The 24288-nt window shown below is 46.2% G+C and overlaps 2 protein-coding genes across 2 annotated transcripts; one reads left to right on the top strand and one right to left on the bottom strand.

Moving 5' to 3' along the window:
* Positions 1–507: 507 nt before the first annotated feature.
* On the top strand, positions 508–19999 carry LOC135805863 (sodium channel protein 60E-like). Its single transcript, XM_065319981.1, has 24 exons — positions 508–992; positions 4148–4275; positions 5603–5683; positions 5897–6025; positions 6389–6804; positions 7262–7319; positions 8043–8187; positions 8567–8722; positions 9021–9269; positions 9499–9711; positions 10086–10292; positions 11372–11509; positions 11816–11970; positions 12400–13270; positions 13935–14108; positions 14528–14653; positions 14838–14966; positions 15313–15450; positions 15897–16088; positions 16701–16829; positions 17157–17427; positions 17730–17992; positions 18431–18958; positions 19461–19999. Exons 1-24 carry the CDS (start codon positions 894–896, stop codon positions 19551–19553), a joined length of 5088 nt encoding a protein of 1695 aa, XP_065176053.1. The 5' UTR covers positions 508–893; the 3' UTR covers positions 19554–19999.
* Positions 20000–21186: 1187 nt separating this feature from the next.
* Positions 21187–23528, bottom strand: LOC135805864 (probable serine carboxypeptidase CPVL). The gene has a single exon (XM_065319982.1). The coding sequence runs from the start codon at positions 23256–23258 to the stop codon at positions 21765–21767; it is 1494 nt and encodes a 497-aa protein (XP_065176054.1). The 5' UTR covers positions 23259–23528; the 3' UTR covers positions 21187–21764.
* Between the last annotated feature and the right edge of the window lie 760 nt (positions 23529–24288).

Below are 24288 nucleotides of genomic sequence, written 5' to 3'. Positions count from 1 at the left end.
AAGTTAGACCAGTGAATAGTGGCCATGATTTAGTCACCAAGATCAAGAGGCAAGAGAAAGGATCATACTCAGCGCCGAAAACAGCAAGCGGTGAAGCAAAACCATTGGAAGCCGCACAGTCATTCGATGAATTGTTCACTTCGAAGTGGCTTCCGACGGATTGTGACACCATGTACCAGCGGGCCATCGATCGATCGCGCGCGAGGCGACGCGCGAGCTCGTGCATATGCACGTGCAGATACCATGGATACGGCCCTACCCGGCCGGTATCCGGACACAACACAAGGTCAACAACCACTGACAACTCACGTCTTCTTACCAGGGAGTAGTAAAATACATGTATTTTACTACTCCCTGCTTCTTACTGTCAAGCCACAAGCTGCATGCACAAAAGTACGAGTACGAGGGCGACTGGAACGGGCAGCCCAGGTCACCGCAGGAGCGAAACCCACATCGTTTCACGTTACCGGTACAAATTACCGTCGGTAAAGTTGCCCTTGTAGTCCCCCTACTTGCTAGATGCTACGACTCCCGCGGCGTCACACACTGGCGGCGGCAAGGCCAAGCACTTGCCTTTGCCTTTTTCGTCTGTTTCTGGAGACACAGCGACTTGCTTGGGCAAATGTGCATGGAAGGACCCCAGGTGTCCATGGTGTTCGCCAACTAGACCTAGAGATCTTTGATTTTCACTATTGGTAGCTTGATGCAAACCATTGAGTTGACTTACATCATCCTGCTTGTCGACTTGACCAATCAGTTTTCCGGAGAATAGAGGTTGCAGCCCTCATTGACACCTGATATTTTTGTTTATGGTCTTGGAATGATAGCTGATTTGCACGTCATGGGCATCTGGTCAGCAATATGAGTAAAACGCGTTGTGAGGATGATGGAAAATGATTAACGGGATCAAGAATGCCGACTTCAATCCCGGCAACCCTGCTGCTGCTGCTGTACGAAAAGCTCGAGACGAGGGAGCCGAGGAGCCACTGGAGGCAAGTTACGGACGAAGTGTTTGTTCACAAAATCAGTGGTATTGAGTTTGGCGTTCAAAGTATTCTAATGTTTGCCGGTTCTCAGTAAATGAGCATTTTGCGGATGATTCCAGTGTAGTATCTGATTTTGAAAGAAGTGCTGTGGAATTGAAAGCAGAACTTGTCATCTGTCTGAGCCAGAAGCAGTACAATCATGTAGATGCTGCCCCAAACTGCTCAAATTAGATGACTTTACTGAAGTGTACTGAAGTGACCTTGGTTAGTCATGTGATGAAAGCTATATTCTCGGTGTTGAGAAACCAGACAATGTTTGAGCAGCCGTTTGAGCAAGTCAAAATAGTATTGCAGGACTATGTTGAGAGGAAGGGGGGGGGGGGGGGGGGGGCTAACAGATCGGAGTTGCCTATCACCCCCCCCCCCCCCCTTGCCTCACCACGTGCACTCACGACTGAAGAACCGGTGCTCTTACCAATGTTGTGTCACTGCTTGCCATGTGACTCCCCAAAAGTAGTGAATCCTCCTTACATTATTGATAATTTCTAATAGGCTGCCTATAAGTTTTTAGGAAATTAGAGGCCACATGCCACGTACTGCTCTTTTCTCTTTTCTTTGAAATTCTCCGTGAAGTCCAAATTTGAAATTAGGCTGCCTATAAGATTCGAAAAAAATCGATCCGGATGGTGATCGAATTTAGTCTGCCCACCTCCATTCTGGACATTACTAGAATTCATTTTCCCTTTTTCAACCATTTTATGCGCGTGATTTTAGACCGTTTTCTTCACTCTTCGTGTACGGCGCGCTATGCATACTATCAACAGTACATAACCCCACAAGAGTGTGCAGCTCCGCTATGCGTGCTGTCCCGCCAGAATTTCAAGTTGACGTCGCTTTCATGATGCAATGTGTATTATACACGATTACCAGTAGATCCTGGACCTGTGTTGGACAAAGCCCCATTTGAACCTGTACAAACTAGTCCAAGGAAACACGTGTGATGCGTTGACACCCCGTACAAATGTTGTAAATCACTGGAGCATTGAGCATTGCATCATAAAAATGACGTCACCTTGAAATTCTGCTGGGACAGCAGGGTATGCGGGAGTTGCACACTCTTGCGGGGTATGTACTCTTGATACTATACATCAGTGGCATGGCCACTCAACTGACAACTTTGTCTTCTAGACACTCCCGAACAGTAAATACTCTGTATGGAATGGCTAAAACTGAAGCTGCCCTAGTATGAGGCGAGTACCTCAAGTAGCGAAGAGGTTAAAGGGCTTGCATGTCCAACAAGAGAAAAGAGAAGGTCTGCACGGAATACAACTTTTATGATTCCCGGCATATCCGGCACCCATAATTCATTTTCATGAGTTTCAGCACGGAAAATCCTGCAATGTGGCCGCACGATCGGTTGTTTTCAAAGAATAAAAAATCCGCCAGACATATTTTATCACCTGCCGATTTTTTTACCACTATCCGGATGTGTTTTTTTTACCTGGCGGCCCCTTAGCAGCCAGCAAGTGATCGTTGTCTTGTAGATTCATCAGCTTGAATTGTGCATCTAAAAGGCGCTAAATGGATCGCGTTTTACGCACATTTTGACTCCACTAGCAAGTTTGCTTTTCTCTGATGTACAATGTATTAGTTTTCATTTTCGAGTTTACTGAATTGCCAATGGCTATCTACACGTGTGCTGACACTAGGAATCAACAATGTTAGCGAGAGAGCGGTGCTTTTGGGTAGTAAACAGATACCCGTGGCGAACAGTATAATTGGATAAGCGCTTGTTAGGCAAGAGAGTATTTGGCGGGTCGAAAATCACGATCATTTCAGTCATGTTCATAACTACATATACTTCGGAGTACATGCATGCATGCATGCACGTATGTTGAAAGACATCACTCAATCTCCAGAGAGATGGGTGGTACAACTCTGGTAGGCCTCCCCAACGGAGCTCACAGTGGCGACTGATTGCAGTTTAAAATCGGGTCTCTAGCGCAAAAAAAACAACGAGTTTTCCACTTCAGTACTTCTGAAGTTGATATTTTTTGATGCAAACCAGAAAGTGTCCACAGCCATGAAGTGACGAGAGAGCATAGTACTAGTACCCACTGTTCAACGACATCACTTTACCGTGAGCAGATTGCGCTTGCTTACCGTGTGTCATAGCTGTTCAAGAGATTCCGCTGGTGCTTTGAAGAACATTCATGCCCTCTGTTGCATGAAACGGGTAGAAAACAGTTCCAGACAGTTCTTTCTAACTGTGGCACAGTGGCACACAGTAAACTATAGCATACAAATAAGGTAGAATGAGGTTCTATTGCCACTCCAAGTGTCATGCTTATCTGATCATCAGGCAAAAGCATACATAGATATTAAACATATAAGTATGGTTCATCCACATTTGTTCCATTCAGAGACTGAGTATGAAACAAATAAGGACTGTCATGGTTTGTCCACTTGCTTTGTGGCATATGTGCGTAGTACGTCATACCCTGTGAAGGACCCTGTATCAGAAGAGAGAATCATCCACTTAGACTCTTTTATTGGAGGGGATGTTTTTTTTAGCTATGGACTTTGTGGTCGCACATGCTCGGAAAAGGACGCGGGTAATATATGCACGGAAGAATTCACAAGTATTTCAAAATAAGAGAACAGCATCCAGTCCTGCTTGCACATATCAGTGTTCCGTTGATTCCAGTCCTGTACTCCACTGTGCTATATCCTGCAGACACTCATACGCACATGCATGCATACAACAATCTCCGGTGCAGCCTTAGCAATCGCGATGTTACGGCCGCGAGCCGGGAAGCCCAAATCACACCCACTGCACAGCGTACACAACCACTGCAACGTTTGCGCATCTCTGTGCCCCATGTCACACAATTTGCTAAGGCTGCGTCGCTTTCCTGACTTGTTCTGTGGATGGTGTTTTACGAGTTTGCATCACTCTTCGGTGTCACACGGCGCATCGCATTGCGTGTCGCATTGCAAAGCCTGTGAATTCCGTTTCATGCCAGCGAACGGGTAGCTTTTGGAATCATATTTTATCTCATGTAATGAGACCGTCTTATTTGCCCAGTTGTTAGCCCTTCATTCGCTTTCCTTCACTTCATTTCTAACTGTAAATGCTCCTTTGTGTTTGCTGCTTCCAGGCACTCTTTGTCGTTGCTACTCGTTTGAAGAAGAAGTATGTCTACTGCTTCGACAAGTCCCCATCTCTCGGCTATTTTCACACCGAGCATCCACTGCGGCAGTTTGCGATATGGCTCACAACAAACCTGTATCCTCCTATCCAGTCATGTAGAGTATACTATAGGTATTATCAAGAGTATGATTGTGTGTAGCTGCATATCCTCACATCATACCACCAACAGTACATACCCCCCAGAGTATGCAGTTCCTATCTATGGGGGTGTGCGACGCCAGAACTTCACATCATGTGACACCTGTACATACAGACTTTTTTCTTGTACGGTAAAGTACCGCGAGAGCTCCTCACCTTGATTTTACAGCCAGGGAAAGGAAAATCGTATGGCAGAGTGCAACAAAGTTTGTGCGGTGTGAGAACCTTAGTGCACTAAGGTCACGCTTAGCATGTTTTGTTAATTGTGTGGAGCTCAAAGGTAAACTGAGTACGGATTGACTGCATAGCGATGTGTGTACAAGGTACGTGTCGCATGACCTTCAGACAGGACACCACCTCCACAGCACGGCCACGAAAGGACGATTTGGTGGGGCGCTCTCGCGGTACTTTATGGTCCATTCATATGGATTACGCGGATTTTATGCAAACATTTCTCGAAAACGCGGACAAAAGCCAATAACGCGGGAAAAATGCACATCCGCGGAATCGTGTTATCCTGTGGGGACAGAACCCTGCTTTGGGTACAAAGGTCTTTTTGCACTGTTAGCCAGCATAACATATTGAACCATACCGTATGATGTGAAACTCTGCCATCGTGGTATTGGGTAGTGACTGTGCAAGCAGCTGCACGCTCTTGGGGTTTATGCATTCTACTCTAGACACACATTCACAACTAGCCTGTACACACAGTGTATGCACTATCTGCATCCTGTGCATGACAACTACAGCTCTCTGATCTGGTGCTCGCTTTTTTTCTGTTTGCTAGCGCAATCTTTAACACAGTTATACACCACTACTCAAAAACGGTCTCTTGGCTACAAATTCCTCCAAATATAATAAAATCGCGCTATTCTTTGCTTCCTTTTGGTGCTATGTGTCTCATCGTTTTTGTCAGATATAATAACCATAGTCTTTGTTCTGGATTTATTATTCCTGAAGATGGGCCTGGCCCGAAAATTTGGATTTTATTATTTTTGGAGGAATTTGTAGCCAAGAGACCGTTTTTGAGTAGTGGTGTATAACTGTGTGAAACATGAAGTGGCTACAGTGGAGTCTGCACACCCTTAGGAAGGTGCTAGCACAATCCATTGAACTATGTCCTGTAATGTGAAACCCGGCTGTACTCTTGGTACCATGTGTTGTCCATGCCACTGTTGTTAAAAAAGAAAACAAGAAGGAAGCCGTGCATTCCAAAGATGAAACTGCTGCTTGTACTTTTCCCTTACATCTAGTTGCATCACAGACTCTTTGATTTTGTCGTCATATCGGTTATTTTAGCCAACTGTGTCCTGCTTGCCCTGGATGATCCACCAGTGGTACCAGAGTAAGTCTTCATTCTTCAGTTCAGTGCAGCTAGGTTGTTTGAATGATTGCAGCGCGTATTGACTGCAGTATGTTGCTCAGTTTTCTACTATGTCAATGCACCAACTCCACCATGCTCAATTATGGAATCTGTGTGTGTGTGTGTGCTTGCTTGCTTGTTTGCTTGAATGTGTTTGTGTGTGTATGGCTGATTGTTTGTTGGTTTGTCCTTCAGGTATGCTTTTCTCGGCGTGTATACCGTTGAGATGCTGTTCAAGATCCTTGCCCAAGGCTTTGTGAGACACCACTTCACATATCTGAGAGATGGTTGGAATAGGCTGGATGCTGTCGTCATTGTGCTGGGGTATGTACACTGTACATGTATCTGCCGTGTGCACTGCCTATGAACTTGCTAACATATTGACATACCGTATTTCCCCGAATATAAGTCGCACCTTTTTACACTAAACTTCAAGGGCAAAGAAGGGGATGCGACTTTGTAGTACACTTTGTTTCTCCAGAATCACAATTTTCGTGTTCCGCTCATCAGTGGAGGATACGGAACTGAGAGAATTTCTTGTTCACTTGTATTTGATTCATGATAATTACTTCGAAGTATATCAAACCATGTACATCATGATTACCATGTGATCAAATCGCGTTGTGTGTTGTCATCTGTGCTGATGCAGTGTGCACTATTTGCTTGTCTTTCTTTCTCCCTCTGTAGGTATGTAGCTCTGATTCCAACCGTGGGCAACTTGTCTGGCTTCCGAGCTCTGAGAGTGCTGCGGGCGCTGCGCGCCATTAATGCGCTGCCTGGCCTCCGCATCATGGTGAACAGCTTGCTGAGTTCATTGCAAGCCATTGTCAGCGTCTTCATTCTGATGTTCTGTTTTATCATCATGGTCGCCGTTCTGGGTCTTCAGTTGTTCAGTGGCGTGTTGCGTCACAAGTGCGTGCGAGAGTTGCCAATGCTGATGAATGGTACAGACAATGGCACAATGTGGAATGACACTGCCCTGGAGACCACTATGATGATGCTGGAGACAACTACCGCAATGGCGTCGACGCTCACTTCCACTTCGCTACCATTCACTCCCTCTGTGTCTGGCTTTAATTTCGCTGATTATGCCCACAATGCCAGTGAGTGCTGGCGGTGTGTGTGTGTGGGGGGGGGGGGGGGGGGGAGGAGGGGGATGTGTGCATGTGTGCGCCACGCATGCTATTTTTTGTGTGGTATGCTGTGGGTACATGCATGCTTGTTGTTTGTGGATCCCTTCGAAACAACATAACTCCCCTACTTCTCCCCAGGCGTTTATCTTCACCATATTTGACTACAGTGAAACTTCAGTATAACGCACACTGGATATAACATACACACACACAACACACAAACAAAACAACATTCTTTTCTCTTTGCATCAGATGTAAAGTATTTTCCTAAGGATCCTACGTATTCTTTTCCGGTCACTTGACCTCTGATGCTATACGGTACCAATTATTGTTATTTGCCTTTGGAGGAGTGCACTGACGTTTGGCTGTAGTATGACTCCACAGGGCGCGTCGCTTCAAACTTTTTCTCTCCTTTTTCTCCTTACAGGTAACTGGCAGTTAGAAATGGGACTACCTGTCGTGTGTGGAAATGCTTCTTCTGCTCGGTATGTGAACCCTTTGTGTCAGCAATGTTGTTCACAATGTTTGTACTGCACTGTGTTGTGAAAGCAGCAGCAGCCACTGGAATCGTGTTGCATGCGCTGGACTTGATCAATTGCCTGGTGATCGTGTGTGTGTGCTGTACTGTCTTCGGCCCAGATGTACTTGTAGGCCTGTTTGGAATATTTAAAAAAAAACTATTACGGAAGACAGATAGTCACCACATGAACCTAGTTTTCATGTTGACATCCATTCTTCCGTAACTGCCTGTTGTGATTTGGAGCTTGATCAAATCAGCTTGGACGAGAATGGGTCCGTATTTTGCACTTTTACTGTGTGTCACTGTGTGCGGCTATCAGCCCATGTTACTGTGATGAGTGTGTTATTGTTACTGTATAGACTTTCAGCATAGGGGGGGAAAATGGTCAACACCTCTCACTCAGTTGGCACTATGTTTTTAGGTTGAGCCATTGTTGGGAACCGAGTCACTCATATGTTCTATTCTGTTCTCTCTCTCTCTCTCTCTCTCTCTGTTCTCTCTCTCTGTCTGTGTGTGTGTGTGTGTGTGTGTGTGTGTGTGTGTGTGTGTGTGTGTCTCTCTCTCTCTCTCTCTCTCTCTCTCTCTCTCTCTATCTATCTATCTATCTATCTCTCTCTCTCTCTCTCTCTCTCTCTCTCTCTCTCTCTCTCTCTCTCTCTCTGAACGTACTTGAATGTTTGCTTGGCAGGCTCTGTGCTCCTGGTTATGTATGTCTGCCTGATGTCGGGGATAATCCTCGCTTTGGCTTTTTAAATTTTGACAACTTTGGCTGGTCCATGCTCACATCTTTTCAACTTGTAACCTCCGACAACTGGGAGGATGTATATAACCACGTAAGTAGTACATCTACACTGCTGCTGGGCATTGAAATCTGTGCTCTTGGATAACATCGCCAGCGGGTCCACTGTGGGCTTGTGTACGTTTATCCTACTTCGAAGTAGTTGAACGACACTGCAGCTCTGGGCATGACGTCAAATCTGAATTTCTTTGTCCAGGACATGTACTCCTAGATGTTATGTCACTGTTTACTTTGTTTCGCTAAAGGAGGGTCATAATGTATTGCAGAGAGAGAAAACGTCTTCAATCCACATGTTGGCTGTCACCTGGACTCAAAGGCATGGCTTGTCACTGCATGTTGAACCCTTACCATGGCATTTCTTAGTTCTTACAGCCATCTTTTTTTGTGTTCTATGCCTGTCCGTGTCTCTACAGATCTTGGCATCGCAGGGACCTGCGATCAGTATTATTTTCTTTTTCTTCGTTATTTTTCTTGGTTTCTTTTATGTTCTTAACCTGGTGCTGGCCATTGTTACTATAGCGTACAACAAAGAAGTGGAAAAGGAGAAGTCTGATGCGAAACGGGTAAATGTACGTACTGTTCACGACATTGTTAGTATGCCCTGTGTCCCACAGGTGTCTCATTCCATGGATGCGTGTAACTGCCAATGCCATCCTGTTGTACTGCTGGTATTTCCTGGCATTTGGCTTGACGTCCAGTATGTATGTAGTACTGTGTAGGGTCTCACAAGTGAGCACATATCACAAGCATTCCGTGTACAGTAGCAGCAGGTCACACTTGATGGTGGCAATGGTTGTGTCGGTGGAACTTGTTTCTGCTTCTGCTGTGTGTGTGCGTGTGTGTGTGTTGTTGTTGTTGTTGTTGCAGGAGTTTGGCATACCGCGAAAAACTGCTCTGTTAGACCTGGACCGAACAAATTCCGAACAGGAAGGGCCCGATGTCAAGGTGAAGACCAACCGGCGCCTTGATGGCCGAGAGCTACTACGCCAGCTGACGCTGTCCATCGGCTTTGAAGTGTTAATCGGAGGTTGTATTGTCATCAACACCATTGTTCTGGCCATAGAGCACCCATTCATCGACGAGGAGCTTGGCTTTGGCCTGTGTGTATGCAATGTGGTGAGTTTTGCCCCCCCCCCCCATACTTAAAGAATTTTTTAAGGAGGCAGCTTCATTGTGGTCTCTTTCCGATTTACTGAAAAATTCCCTCAAATCCTATATGCAAATGCCATAGAGACTTATGGCGCAAGAACAATCATGGGTTCTTCGTGCTTCCACCTACTTACAGTCCCAAAGCACAATGTTGTTGTACTCCTGTCTGCTCTACTTGTGCTTGTCATATGTGTAGGTGTTCACAATGGTGTTCTTCGTCGAAGCCATGCTGAAGATCTTTGCACACCGCGGACTACCATACTTCAGGTCCAAGTGGAACGTGTTTGACTTCCTGCTGGTTCTAATCAGTTTGTCCGAGCTCATCTACATTGGTGCACTGAGTGGGACAATCTGCGGTGGTACCAGAGATGACTCGCACATCGCCACCGCCCTCAGAACATTTAGGCTGGTGAGGCACACTCCCTTTCTGATCCCCTGTGTGCGTGGGTGTACATGCATGTGTGTGCGTATGTGTGCGTGGGCGTGTGTTTACGTGCATTGACACTGCACACACGCACGGTAGGCAGTACGAGCTACAGCTGTTAGAAGTATGTGTACTTAATCCCCACCTGGCTCTATATACATGTGCAATGTAGCGACATGATCATTGCTGTAGTGGCATATGGTCTGTCTACTTTTTCACCAATGCATGGGTGATCAAATGTTATTCTCGGGACCTTCTTGATGCTGTTACTGCTGTTGTTAAAAATCTTTATTCTCGCGGTGTTGTTGTGTCGTCGTTGTTGTTGTTGTTGTTGTTGTTCAAATGCTGTCTTGTCTCAGCTACGAGTCCTGAAGCTAGCTAGGTCCTGGACGACGATGAAGGCGTTGCTGAGTATTATCTCCAATTCTCTTTGGGATGTTGGTAACTTGACCATGATCATGATCATCGTTATCTACACGTTTGCGCTGGTTGGTACACATCTGTTCCGCCATTACTACACGCCGGCAGATCTGAACAGAGGAGGTGTCGAAAGATGGAACTTTTCAGTGAGTTGTTGCTCGTTGGTTCTGTTCTATCTTGTGTATGTGCTAATAGTGATGATTTCTTCCACTACTCATACGATGTGCAGCACTGTGTTAGAAAAGTAGATCTACCGTGTTTGCCAGAGCATAGTGTGCACTTTAGATGCACTTTTTCAGACTCAACATCGCAGGTACGCACTATAGTCCGAGTGTGAATGGCATGCAATGCGAAACATAGTGCAATGATTATGTGTCAAAGTGGTGCGATGTTTGCCGCTCCTGATCCGGCATAAGCCATCTTGGCATTGAGCACTTTGTTTGTAGTTCATACTTAGAGCGAGTTGTGGCAGCGCGAGAGAATGTTCGATGCGCTTGCGTGTAGAGCCTTATAGTCCTATTCATACATCTTGGCCATCCTCATCCTCATTGTACTTGCCATCCTCATCCTCATTGTACTTGCCATCATCATCCTCATTGTATTTGCCATCAGCATCCTCATTGTCTTCGCCATCAGCATCGGGGCTGTAGGTGACTTCATTATTCTCTGGCTCTCTTTCGTGAATCGGCTAAGCACAGCCGTATACATATGCACTGCGAACACGTACAGAGAAGGTAAACGAATACATTGGTGTGACTCAGAGTTACATGCAGAAGTGATTATCAGACATAATCACTTCTGCGTGAAACTCTGAGTCGCACCAATGTATTCGTTTACCTTCTCTGTACGCGTATGTAGTTCATGGCTCTCGTTAAATCATTATCTCCACGATATTAAATTGTTCATTGATAATGAACATTCTTTAATCCAGGTTACACATTATACTTCGAATATACCTTGAGTAGCCTAAATGTTAAAAGTCAGGGGGGTGCATTATACTCTGGTGCAAATACGGCATTGTGTTGCTGGCATAGGCCCTGCCCACTTGTGTAGTTACTACTCTTGAACATCCGTGGTTCGGGCGTCAAGTTTCTGTTTTGACTTGATCGTGAAGCAGAGATGTAGCGACCTATTCATAGTAATCAAAGGGGGCCAGTTGAAGCTGTCAATATTCATTTCACATTTTCACATGGAAACTTGTGCGTCTTGTGTGATGCTCTGACAGGATTTTGTGCATTCCTGCGTAACCATCTTCACTATCCTGTGTGGTGAATGGGTGCTGCCGCTGTACGATACGATGCGCGTTTCCAGTCCATTTGCCGTTCTCTTCTATATCCTCGTCATCTGTGTGGGAAACTTCCTGGTAGGTCATATGTTTTGCAACTGGTCCCTGTCTCTCTCTCTCTCTCTCTCTCTCTCTCTCTCTCTCTCTCTCTCTCTCTCTCTCTCTCTTCAGACTTACCTGTCTTTATAAAATGTAACTTACTCTTTCTCTCTCTCTCTCTCTCTCTCTCTCTCTCTCTCTCTCTCTCTCTCTCTCTCTCTCTCTCTTATTCTCTCTTCATTAGCGCCCTGTGGCTCTGTACTAGTTTTTTGCTCGTAGGTATGTGGCTAACTATGTGTGCTGGTTTGCTGCTGGTATATCTGTGTGTGTATGTGTGTCCTGTAGATCTTGAACTTGTTTGTTGCTCTGCTGTTGAACTCGTTTAACCTGGAGAACTGGCAGGCCAGTGTCCAGAAAGCTGCCAAGAAGCACCAGCAACAGCATAAATCTGTGGACCCTGACTTTCTTCGGCGTATGAACATTCCCTGGCTGGCAAAGAAGTGAGTTATTTTATGTGTGAAAGCTTTAGGTACATGTGCTGTGCGGTCTTGGTGTCTTCCGGACGTGTCACTACCACCAGAGTGCAGTGTACGGTTCATTAACGGTACTAGCAGTTGCGAGCGAGCACCCACCCTGGTGCTGCGTGGAATTTCCGCATTTAGCAATGAAGTTGGATGAGCCTCCACTATCTATACATATTGTACTTGTACTTGTACAATCTAAGCAAGCATTTCTCACTCAAAAGCTCCCCTTGCAGAGCTTTGGGATTGGAATAATCCCTTCCCTCATCCGGGAAATTCATTCACAGAAACACAATGTACTAGTATAGAACTTGCCCATACCCAAGGATGGTGTACTTGATTTCCTTGCAGAGCTTTATTGTAAGAGTTAACATCCATGTGTGTTGTATTGTCCTTTGCAATGTGTAGGCAACATCACCGCCCGGATATGCACCAATCCCTTTCCCGCTCCAACAGCTTTCCGAACATTTCAACTGTTCCCTCTGCCACTACCAGCAACTGTCCTCGGACTTCTATTGACATTGTGCGAGAAGTAAACGATACAAAGGAGGACGAGCTAGCAACCTGTTTGGGATGCAAGAGTCAGTTCAGTATGGAACAGGGTCCCGCTTACTTTGGCAGATTGAGACGATCTCAGAGCTATGGAGGGCCGTTCTGCATACCGAATGATGAAGAAGATGACAGTCCAGCACCCAAGGTCATGCTACGTGTTGTGCCCAGCCTGCCAGTCAGTAAGGATGGCAGTGCACTTCCACTGTTGCAGCAAGCCACTATGATCCATACCATCAACGAAGATGAAGATGTTGAGATGTGCTCGTTGAACCGCCTAACCCTTGCCCAGTCACCACACACTGTTTCGAGTGGAACTAACATATGTGTTCCGGGTACAGTACATACTACAACGGACTTCTCGCCAACTGCATTAACGTTACGGCCAGGATCCTCCTCTGGTGACATACGAACGCCATGCGATTCAATTAATGGCGCCGCAGACAAGCCACTCGCCTTTGATTCTTTGTCGCACGAAGAATCGCCAGGCAAACGTTTCCGTTTGGTGTCCGCTCAGATCATGCGTAAGATCGAAGGAGGTGTAAAGTCCAGCTGGTCCTTCCACCGTCCGTCATGTTCAACAACTACTGAGATTGACCTGCCGGGCAAGAAAACCAGTCGTGCGTTGAGATTTGTGCGGAAAGCGCGGCGTATCTGCCATTGGATTGTGACTGCGGCATACTTTGAATACGTCGTGCTGATTCTGGTCGTTGGCAGCTCAATCTCACTGGTGAGTCTAGGCTTAGGAGTGATGTACACTCAGAGCAGTGTACATTCAGAACAGTGTACATTCAGAACAGTGTACATTCCGAGCAGTGTACACTCAAACTTTCCCTGTCCGAACTTTTCAGGCCTGGATATATCCATCAACCAGGTAACGTCTGACCCTTCGAGTTGCGTGCGCATGCTGTGGTGTGCATGGCAGACCAAGCTGCATGGCTGTGCTCGGTATGCCCGCCGTCATGGATGTGTCTGAACTCGGTACATACTGTTCTAGCATTAGAGTGTGCTCCAATTCCTCTTGTTCAGCAGTCTAGTCGGAGACCGGACCTCGTCCGTAGCTGTATTGCATGTGCATATCGGCATGACAGGACGAGCTACTGGCAGGTTTCCTGTGCCAGAGAACCTGGCTCAGCTGGTGGGTATTGTCGATTGTCTGCATATGGCTATTTTATACTACCTACATTGGCGCAAAATTCTCGATTCTGGCCAGATCATTTAGCTCTAGTATCAGAAGCAACTTGACTAGTCGTGTTTGATACTGGTACTAGTATTGTTGGTTGGTCCCCTCCTGTCCCTCTCGAGCCGACAGGTAGCTGTGAAGTGCATTGCAATTCCTGTTGGTGCAGTGTTCTTCTTGTTATCATTATTACCTGTGTGCTCTTGCAATCCAGGCTTTCGAGGACTCCACGGTGGTGTCCAACTCTTCGCGGCATCGACTCTTGAACATACTCAACATCTTCTTTGCTGTCTGTTTCACCGTGGAAATGCTTATGAAGTGGTTTGGTCTCGGCCTGAAAGAGTACTTCAAGAACTCGTGGAACATTCTCGATTTCATCATTGTCTTGGTATGTCCCAAAGCATGTGGTGAACAAGTGACACTCTTGTATTCCAGTGAAGGATATATTTCCACCACACAACTTGAAAGAAACCTATCCACTTTGGGAATGAGGTTATGTTAGCATATTCGCTGCCTTGCAGTTCAGCTGACACAAGCGAAAGGGGCGATACTTCATGATTGCTGCAGATATGCAAGTTAGACGTGAAAGAAGTGTCTTATTTTCGTGATCCAGATAAGGGGGAGAGCCGATGCAATGGCTGAGCCGCAGAGCGCCGTCTTGGCTATCTACCTTTTCAGTTAGAAGTGTTGAATGTCTCGCTGAATGCTTTGTTTTTTTTTGGGGGGGGGGGGCATGTATAATGCATCTACTTGAAGTAGCTGATGTGTTGTGTGTATTGCGTGTTGTGTACACTGTGCTGCATCCAGATCTCCTTGATCAGTCTTGACTACACGGGTAACGGTGAGATCAGTGTGTACGCCGGTGTCCGTGTGGTTAGAACATTACGTTGCCTGCGCCCATTGAGAGCCATATCACGCTGGCCAAGCATGAAGGTAAGATCGTGTGAAGATGCTGTAACTAGTCTTCACAATCCCGGTTTCTTTTCAGTGCTGCTTGTTGCTCTGAATCTAGATTACTCCATTGCTGCCGTGCTTACAACTTGTTGTGGTCTACCCTGGTCCTTTGGTATCATTTCTGCTAACAGCATTGTATGCTGTATTTCTTTTCACGTGGCAGGTGGTTGTAAATGCGTTGATCAGCGCCATACCCAGCATTGCCAATGTCCTTCTCGTCTGCTTGATCTTCTGGCTCATCTTTTCCATCATGGGCGTACAGTTCTTTGGCGGGCGCTTCTACAGTTGCTTGGTAGGCTGCCAACGGAGCCACTTTCACTCTCCCTCTTACTCTCCCTCTTGTCGAGATCACAACACCTCTCCCTCTCTCTCACCTCCCTCTCTCTCTCTCTATCTCTCTCTCTCTCTCTCTCTCTCTCTCTCTCTCTCTCTCTCTCTCTCTCTCTCTCTCTCTCTCTCTCTCTCTCTCTCTCTCTCTGGTCACACGGCCTTAGGACTTGAGCATGCGTGGTTGAACTGCAACCTGTTACAGTGACGTAGATAACAGTGGAAGTAGCTATGATGACAAATTTGGCCGCTGTTTCTAGTTTGGATGGCCAAGCCTGTTTGTTCTATTGTTGCAACATGTACACATACAGGTCAATGACACGCAAGTGAATGCATCAATCGTACCGGACAGAGAGACATGCGTTACAATGTATGGCAACTCATCCTGGAAGAATGCCGCTGTAAACTATGACAATGTTGTCAATGCTGCTCTGGCACTCTTTCAAGTGGTAAGTAGATTGCAGGCAGGATTAGGCTGAAGCTTTGTCTTTTGATAATCGGGATGGAAAGCAGTAGCTTGCTAGAAACCCTCAAGTTCGAGCCGTGTGCGAGAGATGCACTCAACAGTTTCATTGAATTCGATTTCACTTTCACACAAAAGCCAGTGTATGCATTGTAGGGAATTACAGAATGGGCAGAATTATAATTGTAATCAAATTTGACCAGTGTCCTACTATTGTACTTGTGTTATTACATCTTGTGGGTGCGTGTACATACATGTTTACGTACATGTACTTCAGTATGTGTTCAGGCATGGAGACAAGGCCGGTCGATTTCCAAAGCGAGGCGGCTAAGCCTTTTTTCTTTCCGATTTCCTTTTATAACAGTCCGAGCTGTTTGCACAAGGGCTAAATGTGGTTTTCGTTATTTGTGTGTTTCCTTTCCTTGTCCGCAGGCTACGTTTGAAGGTTGGATTGAAATTATGGCTGCCTCTGTTGATGCAGTTGGCCTGAATCGACAGCCCATTTTTGAAAACAATCTGTACGCGTATCTCTTCTATGTGGTCTTCATTATTGTTGGTGCCTTCTTCACCCTCAACCTCTTCATTGGAGTAATCATTGATAACTTCAGCCGAATTCGAAAGGATGTAAGTTATACTTACTTGGACTGTGGTGATCACTTTCTTTTTGTTTGTAAGCTGTTTTCACAACTGGCGCGTGGACGCGGTACGCTTGCGGTTCATGCGTACTGAAACCCGCGGGCAGGCTTTCACAAAAACAGCAGTACGAGTCGTATTTAGGGCGTGCGACGCCTTCGAGTACTAATTTTTTGACCCCGACCCCGCCAGTCAAAGTGACTGGCATGTACGCCGGTACGCGCTCGATGCGCGCTGCAAAATACAACATGTTGGAATATCGGCGCGTTTCTGCACGCACGACGCCCCAAAAGCCAGCAAAAAATATGCACAAACGTGTGGTTTCATGCATACACGCGCCAGTTATGAACACAGCTTTATGCTTCACCTCATTCTCTTTTATTACATGGCAATAGGTCCGCATTGTCAGCCATTCAACTTGACTAGATGTGTCTACGGCTGTAACTCACTGTGCCAGCTTCTGCCATGGAAATTCACCCACAGTTATTTTGTATGTTCATAGCATTCACATCGAGTTGTGTGTGTGCGTGCGTGCATGTGTGCGCGTGTGTGTGTATGCATGCATGAACATGTGCATATCTTCACATCTGTGTGATAATCTAGCATGCCAATGATAGAATCAGCGGTGGTGGTGGTGCACGTCTGCTGCTCACCAATGATCAACAGAGGTGGATGTCTACCATGCTAAAACTTGCCTACGCGAAACCAAGGCGAATAGCCGTGAGACCCGAGGTAAGTGTGCGCTCTGGCAGAGTATTATGTTGGCCGTGGCCTATTGGATGTGCGTGCGCACACTGAAGTAAGTGTCTCCGCGTATATTATTCGCATGCACCAAAGTCTTAGGAGGTGGTGTCCTTGTTACCGTAACCTTGCCTGGGCATACGTGTACCGGCATATGCTTCATCAATGTAGTGGCATAGGCTGCATGCATTGTACTCCATTGCTGACAATGTTGGTGCTTGGCAGTGACATGCTGGTGCTCTTTCTTGGGGACAAATGTCGAATGTTCATCTCCTGTTTGGTATTTTGATCTTGTACTGGTTTCTTTCTTCCTTGTAGAATGTATTTCAGCGCTATTGTTACCACATAGCCAAAAGCAACCGCTTTGACCTAGCCATCATCATATTGATCATGATGAACTTGGTTGTGCTTGCTGTACAACACCACAATCAGCCGGAACCCGTCACCAATGCACTGTACATTCTGAACATCTTCTTCACGGCGGTCTACGGCCTGGAGGCCCTCATCAAGCTGGTCGGTCTTCGAACAGGCTACTTCCTGGACAATTGGAACAACTTTGACTTTGTCGTTCTCATCTTGTCCATTGCTGGTAAGCTTGGCGTAGCTCTTTTCGCGAACCTCTGGTCGCTATGTTATTGGGTGCTATGTTGGTGTACCTATTAATGTACTGCATGCTACTGTGCTCATGAAAGCAGAGTATGTACCTGGAACTTAAGGCAATAAAGGAACTTTTTCAGTGACCTATGAGCCTGACTTGCTGCTCATGTTATGATGGCACGTTGTTGCTGCACTTCTCAATGTATTTCTTCTAGTTGCATGACAATGATTGAACTATTAGCTCTCAGTTTCATGCAGTTATGTATTCTTTTGATTTGTTGTGCATGCCTGCAGCACTGGTCCTGGAGTCATTTCGCCTGACGTTCATTAGCATCGACCCAACGGCACTGCGGGTGATCCGAGTGTTCCGCGTCATCCGCCTGGTCCGGCTTATCCACCACTATCGCGGGATAAGAAAGCTGATCATAACGCTGACGTATTCACTGCCGGCCCTGGTCAATGTCGGTGGCCTCCTCATGCTCATGATCTATATCTATGGTATTCTGGGAATCAACCTCTTCGGCCATGTCAAGCTCACCGGAGCTCTATCTGATCAGGTTAGACTGGACTTTGAAAAATCCATGTACAAAGAAAGTGACTTAGTCGATGCATAACTGCTGCTGAGTGCTGCCATTTACAGCTGCCCTATTGCCAGGCACTAGTACAGTATTCCATCATGTTGCTCCCAGGTTTGGTTAACAACGGCAAAGAAGAGGGGAGCAAAAATCAATGCAATTGAGCATCGTGTTGTTATAAATTATAATTCAGTCAGTCTCCAGAAACGCCTCTTGCCATGTAGTTTCTTTTCATGGAGGAAGGGAGTGCCTAGAGAAATTAGTTCAAATTAGTATTGAAATCACCCTTGACTGAACGTTTGCATGCTGCTTTCCTTTTATACAAGTACATTCATACACATTAGCCTGTTTATTTTCTCACTGTCATTCTTGTTTTTGTTTGTCATGGTTGCACTGTACGCTGTATGCCGTATGCTGTAGGTGAATTTCAAAACGATAGGCCGAGCGCTGCTGGTTCTGTTCCGCTTGTCCACGGCTGCCGGGTGGAATGACATCTTGAATCCTTTAGTAATTGAACCTCCAGACTGCGATCCAGAGTTCGAAGGCCTAGTGAATGGCAATTGTGGCTACCCAGTCGGAGCACCAATCTACTTTGTGACATTCACGGTGTTCACCTTTTTGATAATTCTTAATTTGTACGTAGCTATTATCCTAGAAAACTATGTGGAGGTCAGCGAGGACAGTATCTTTGAAGATGACATTGATGCCTTCTACTATCGGTGGGCCAAGTTCGACCCGAAGGCATCGCAGTTCATTCACATAGAGAAAGTTGTAATATTAATACGTGGCTTGAAGGGTGCATTGAAAGTAGAGGATGCGGGCTCCGAGACAATAGCTGAACTGAACCTGCCGGTGTATGAGGACCACTCAATCCACTGCTTGGACTTGCTGAAAGGCCTGGTGAAGATACGACTTGGAATGGTTGACGAGAATGAAGCCATGTCACAGGTTAGTTTTCTTCTGACTTCTAATGTGATTCTTGATACATGTATAGTAGTGTAGTAACTTTCTCATGGATTATGCTTCATTTTTAAGATAAAGAATAGATGCCAAGAGTGCAATTCAGCGACCTCTCTTGTTACAGTGTAGTTTCATCCACCACGGGCTACTAATACTAAAAGACCATTCATGTTGCACGGAGGGGTGGGGTTGCTACAGTGGTGGTGGTCCATCTTAATAGCGCGTTGGCTCATGTGTTTGCATGATTTGACAGCACTTCAGCTATCTGGCACCGATTTGATTAGATTCTGATCGGACATGTTTATTTTGAGGGTTCTCCCAAGGCGGTTGTAATGGATGCATATCACAGGGAGTCTCCTAAGTCCGACCGTTGTAATTGTTGTGTGTGTGTGTACGCACACGTGTGTGGGTACATGTGGATATACGTGCACTTGCGTGCATGCACTGGGTATCTGCCTGCCGGTCTGTCCGTCCATTTTTGCTGCGGCAGGTGATTGAACGCATAGAAGACCGATTTGCAGAGCGGTTTCCTCGGCGTACAGCACGCAAACCAATCTACCACACTAGCCGTGTCCTGCCTTGACTAGTTTTATTCTTTCAAAAAGTACTTTTTCACAGAGTACTTCTCTTTCTCCTTACTGCATCTTTTCAACTTCCCTGTGGGTACGCCTCACAATGGCTATAGTGTTATAGAAACCATGCTAGTAAATACTTCCCTCCTAAACCCATCTCTTACCATGCCAAATCTTGCGCATAGCGTGTACATGTATAAACTTGTCCATTGTCTTCTCTTTTGTTTTTAGTCCACTTCAAAGACTCTTTGTTCATCATCAAAATACCACTGAAAAATAACTATACTACTGAACATTTTCTCCTCTTCTTTTCATATTTTCTGATCACCAGTTTGACAGGCAGGCCTTAATTTCTTTTTTCAGTCTAAGAACTTCATTATAGTCTCATGAGGACGTGAGCGTGGAAATGCCACTGTTCCAGTGTAAGCGCCTGGTGCAAGTGAATAATGGACTAGGACTGATTGTGTTTGGTGAGTGAGACAGGGAGCTGTGAGATGTATACAATCATGGACTACTTTGTATGTACAGGGCGACCCTCGTTAGTAGACAACCCGCGGAGTTCAACATTTTTTTTTGTCCTACATTTTACACCTGTTGTCTACTATCAGGACTTGCATGTAGGTACATGTATGACTATTACCAAGAGTATATAACCCCCCTGGGGGTTATATACTCTTGCTATTACTTTGTAGCCAGGTTCCGTCACCTGATTTACGTGTAGATCTACATGACTGCACGTCTACAAAGGAGTGCATTTTGGTAAATTGCAGGCCGTCTACATGGTGGTGTGTAGACTCTACACTACTGTTTGGAGGACACTGAAATCTTCAACAAACCCTACATAACAAGACTTAAAATTATTCATCATCATCTAGAGTCCATATAAACAGTTTACGGACTCTTGACTCTTGTTATCATATAGAACACATTGAGCCTTGCCTCGAGTGCATTCAGTTTGGGCATACTTGAAATTGAGATCTTGTGTTGAGAAGATACCCACATATACACAAGTCAGGAATACCTCATAAATCCAGAGCAAAAAATATTCAATCTTCACGGGTTTACCCTAATTTTTGTGGGCTCAAGTAGACACTATTATTATTTTGTCACAGAACACAAGTACCGTAAAGTACCGCCAGAGCGCCCCACCTTGATTTTACAGCCAGGGAAAGGAAAATCGTATGGCAGAGTGCAACGAAGTTTGTACGATGTGAGAACCTTAGTTTGTAAGAGCACGCTTGGCAGGTTTTTGTGTGGAACTTGTGTCCGCTCGAAGTTACGGATTGACTGCAAAATGTGGAATATGTGTACAAGGTTCGCGTCGTATGACCTACAGACAGCAAACCACCTCCACAATACGACCACGAAAGGACGAGATGGTGGGGCGCTCTCGCGGTACTTTACGGTACACGCGCAGTACTTCCAGCTATCCCATGTCGCTATACATGCACTGATTTTCTTGCGGCCAACGGCCCAAGGCATGGTGAAAGCCAAAATAAGTCCACTCCACGCTTGATGTAAAAAAAACGGTCGGCAAACCCAGCCGAACGGCCAGAAAAGTAGCGGAACCAGGACGCCGTCAAGTGAAACCGAGGCGCTGATTTCCTTGGTCAAACTTTTACCACCGCATAGAAGCCGCTGCAATTAAAACTATTGATAACTTCAATAAACCATTATTTAAAAAGAAAGGACCAACGTGTTACATGTTATAAGTAGTGTATAATAATAATGAAAGACTTAAGCGGGATTCACAGAAGCTTTTTTGCGATGCGACACACGGTGCGACAGGTGCGAAACCGGGAAAACCCCAAATCGCAGTCATGTCGCACTCCACGCAACTGCCGCAACTGGGCCATCGCAGAAGTTGAGCTTGGCTCAACTTTTGCGATGTGATGCGACAAGCGATTTGGCGTACGATTTTGACCTTTTCTACAGCAAAGTTGTACAAAGGTTCAAGAGTTGCCTATAAATTTGTACAAGTTGTATCAAACCGCGCGAATATCATGGTGACGTAGCCAAATCAGCAAGATGTTGTCGCATCACTGACTTCTTCTGTGAATGGTATTTCGCGAGTTCGCATCGCACGCGTCCGTCGCAGATCGCGTCGCATCGCGCGTCGCATCGCAAAAAAGCTTCCGTGAATCCCGCTTAAAGATGAGAGCGTAGGGGCTCCCTTTATGCATGACTGTCAGCAACAACTAAACAGAACGATGTTATGAGTCTTATGACTCAGAAAAAGGGATACCTTCGATAAAGCGTGTGATCATATCCAGTGCCCGCTCTGGCTGATCAAATGGTACCATGTGGCCGGCTCCACGCACAACTACTTGCTGCAGATTACGGACAGTACGCACGTACCCGGCCACTTCCGGGTCACTCTTGCTCAAGCGCCACACCTCACGCTTGGCTGAAATGAACTCCGTCTTGCCGGGCCAGTCCATTAGGCTGCACATGCGTTCAGTCAATGGCACGCCAACAATGATGTCGAGCTGTCCGTTGTAGACCATTACCTTATAGAGACCATTCTCAGAATTCAACACCTCAAGGAAGGCGGGAAGAGATGAGTTGGCAATATCAGCCCTCAGGAGGTCCTCGACAATATTTCCGTGACCGTATGGCATATTGCCAACATGAATTGCACGGCGAACAGCATCTGAGACCAGAACAGGGCCGAAATAGCCTTCCTCCGGTGGTGAGTCGGTGTGCAGAATGTTGAAGTAGTTGTTGGATCCAGTGGCGTTGAAGTACCATGTTGGGTATTTGGTGAGGTCGCCACCCATGAAGGAGTCATCCAACATGAATGCTTCCAGGAAGTCGCCGCGTGCGATGGCAGGAACAATCGAGCCATCAATCACTTTCGCAGCATACTCGGCCTGTGCAGAGTCGATCACCGACAGCTGATGCATGAGATCAGGATACGCTGGGTACATTGACAGTGGATCTGTCCAGCCATCACCAATGGCCATGCCCTTGAAGTTGATCATTGCGTGCGGATTGCCCGAGTTCCACTGGACAATGCGACGGCATAACTCAGGAACATATTTGCCAGCATAGGACTCGCCGGTGACGTAGAAGCCATTTGTCTGATAGTTTTCGAAGATAGCAAAGAACTGGTTAATAGCAGTGAACAAGTCACGCGTGACATCGCCTTCATTAGAAGCATAACCAGCTTTGTCATTGGTGAAGCTGTACCCCGTACCAACGGGATTGTCGATGTACAGAAGTGAAAACTTCTTGTTCCACGTGACTGGCATCTCGCCAATCTTGCCGTCCTTGGTTGCTGAGAGCGGTCCAAGCTCAACAAACAGTCCAAACAGTGAGGATGCACCTGGGCCTCCCTGCAGCCACAGAACCACTGGTGCATTCTCAGGGTCCTCTTGAGCGGGGAAGAACCAAAAGAACATATTGCTCCCATATTTCTCGTTTACAGTCAAATATCCAGAATAGCTAGCGACTTCACCCACACCCTCAACACGGCTCAGCTTGACTGCTTGATCAATTGAACCATTGTATATAAACGGGGTCAAAAAGAGGGGGCTGCCAGCATTTCCATCCCCACAGGCCTTCCACTTTTTGGGCATCATCGAGCGAAATCGCCCACCGCGGGGTCGTCCACCATCCAGTTCTTCGGAACATTGATTTCCTTTGTGCTCGACGCCGTAGGTCGAAGATATCATGAAGAGCACTATGAGGACGAGGACACGAAAGCCAGCCATAATTACACACTGCACCAGCTGTCTGCTGAAACCTTCTGAAAGAACTGGAGAGCACTATCTATCTCAGCCTGATCTACCTACTGCATGAAGTGAAGAGGGCAACTAACTACTTCAGCAAGGTCAGGTTCTTGTCTAGAAGGGCTACAGTAACAAGCCCCTCCACCCGTACCCGTTCGTATTCATGAAGTACTTCTTGCAGCTCTCTCTAGACTCTAGCTAGCTCTGGATCTGGATCATGGAAGGAACCTTTTTATTATTGAAAATACATGATTGTACAGTCAGAGTGTCTGTTATACTTATAGGAGCCCTGTGATGAGAAAAGGGACCAAATGGCTTTTTTTACTCAAACCGAGCTCTAAACATCAGAAGAAAGCTGGTTTCATGCAGAAAACGATGCAAAAAACAGAGCTGAATTATCTCAATTTTTGACAAAGCTACGGTCAATCTTCTAAGTGTCTTTTCAGATATTTTGCAGCCATACGAAGAACAGGATCATACAAAACTTTGAGGACTTATCGACACGAAATGTATGGGAATGTTTGAGCCTGCACACAGCCTGTAGTTACTGGCAATTGACACTGACATTTGACTGGGCCAAGAGGAAAAACTGTACAAGGTAATACTGGCATGCCACCACCATCAAACACACAAAGATGGAGCAAGTCCACGTCCCGAGACATTAAAAATACAGCAAGAAAATATACAACCAGCAGCAATTTGGCATTAAAAAAGTTTTGAAGTAGCCGTGAGGTAGCAGAGTCTGTTACATTACTCCTCCACCGGAGAAGCACTAGTAGCGGCACTAGCAGACACATGCACAGCTGGCTTCGGGCAGAGCTCATCCTGGAATTGGTCAGGCACATGCGGGCGGATCTGATTATAGAGGTATTGCTGTCGTTGTTCGGATAGTCCTGGTGCTTGAAGGACTGGGGGCATCCCTGCGGCAACAAGGGCGTCTTTAGACGTGGTGAGCACCTCCACATCGCTGTAGGTGTCTTCCAGGGATGCCTTGACACTGACAATACCGGGC

This window comes from Sycon ciliatum, chromosome 1 (genome assembly GCF_964019385.1).
Source record: "Sycon ciliatum chromosome 1, ocSycCili1.1, whole genome shotgun sequence".
Lineage (NCBI taxonomy): Eukaryota > Metazoa > Porifera > Calcarea > Leucosolenida > Sycettidae > Sycon > Sycon ciliatum.
The sequence above is the reverse complement of the archived record's forward strand: the minus strand, read 5'-3'. Positions and strand labels throughout refer to the sequence as shown.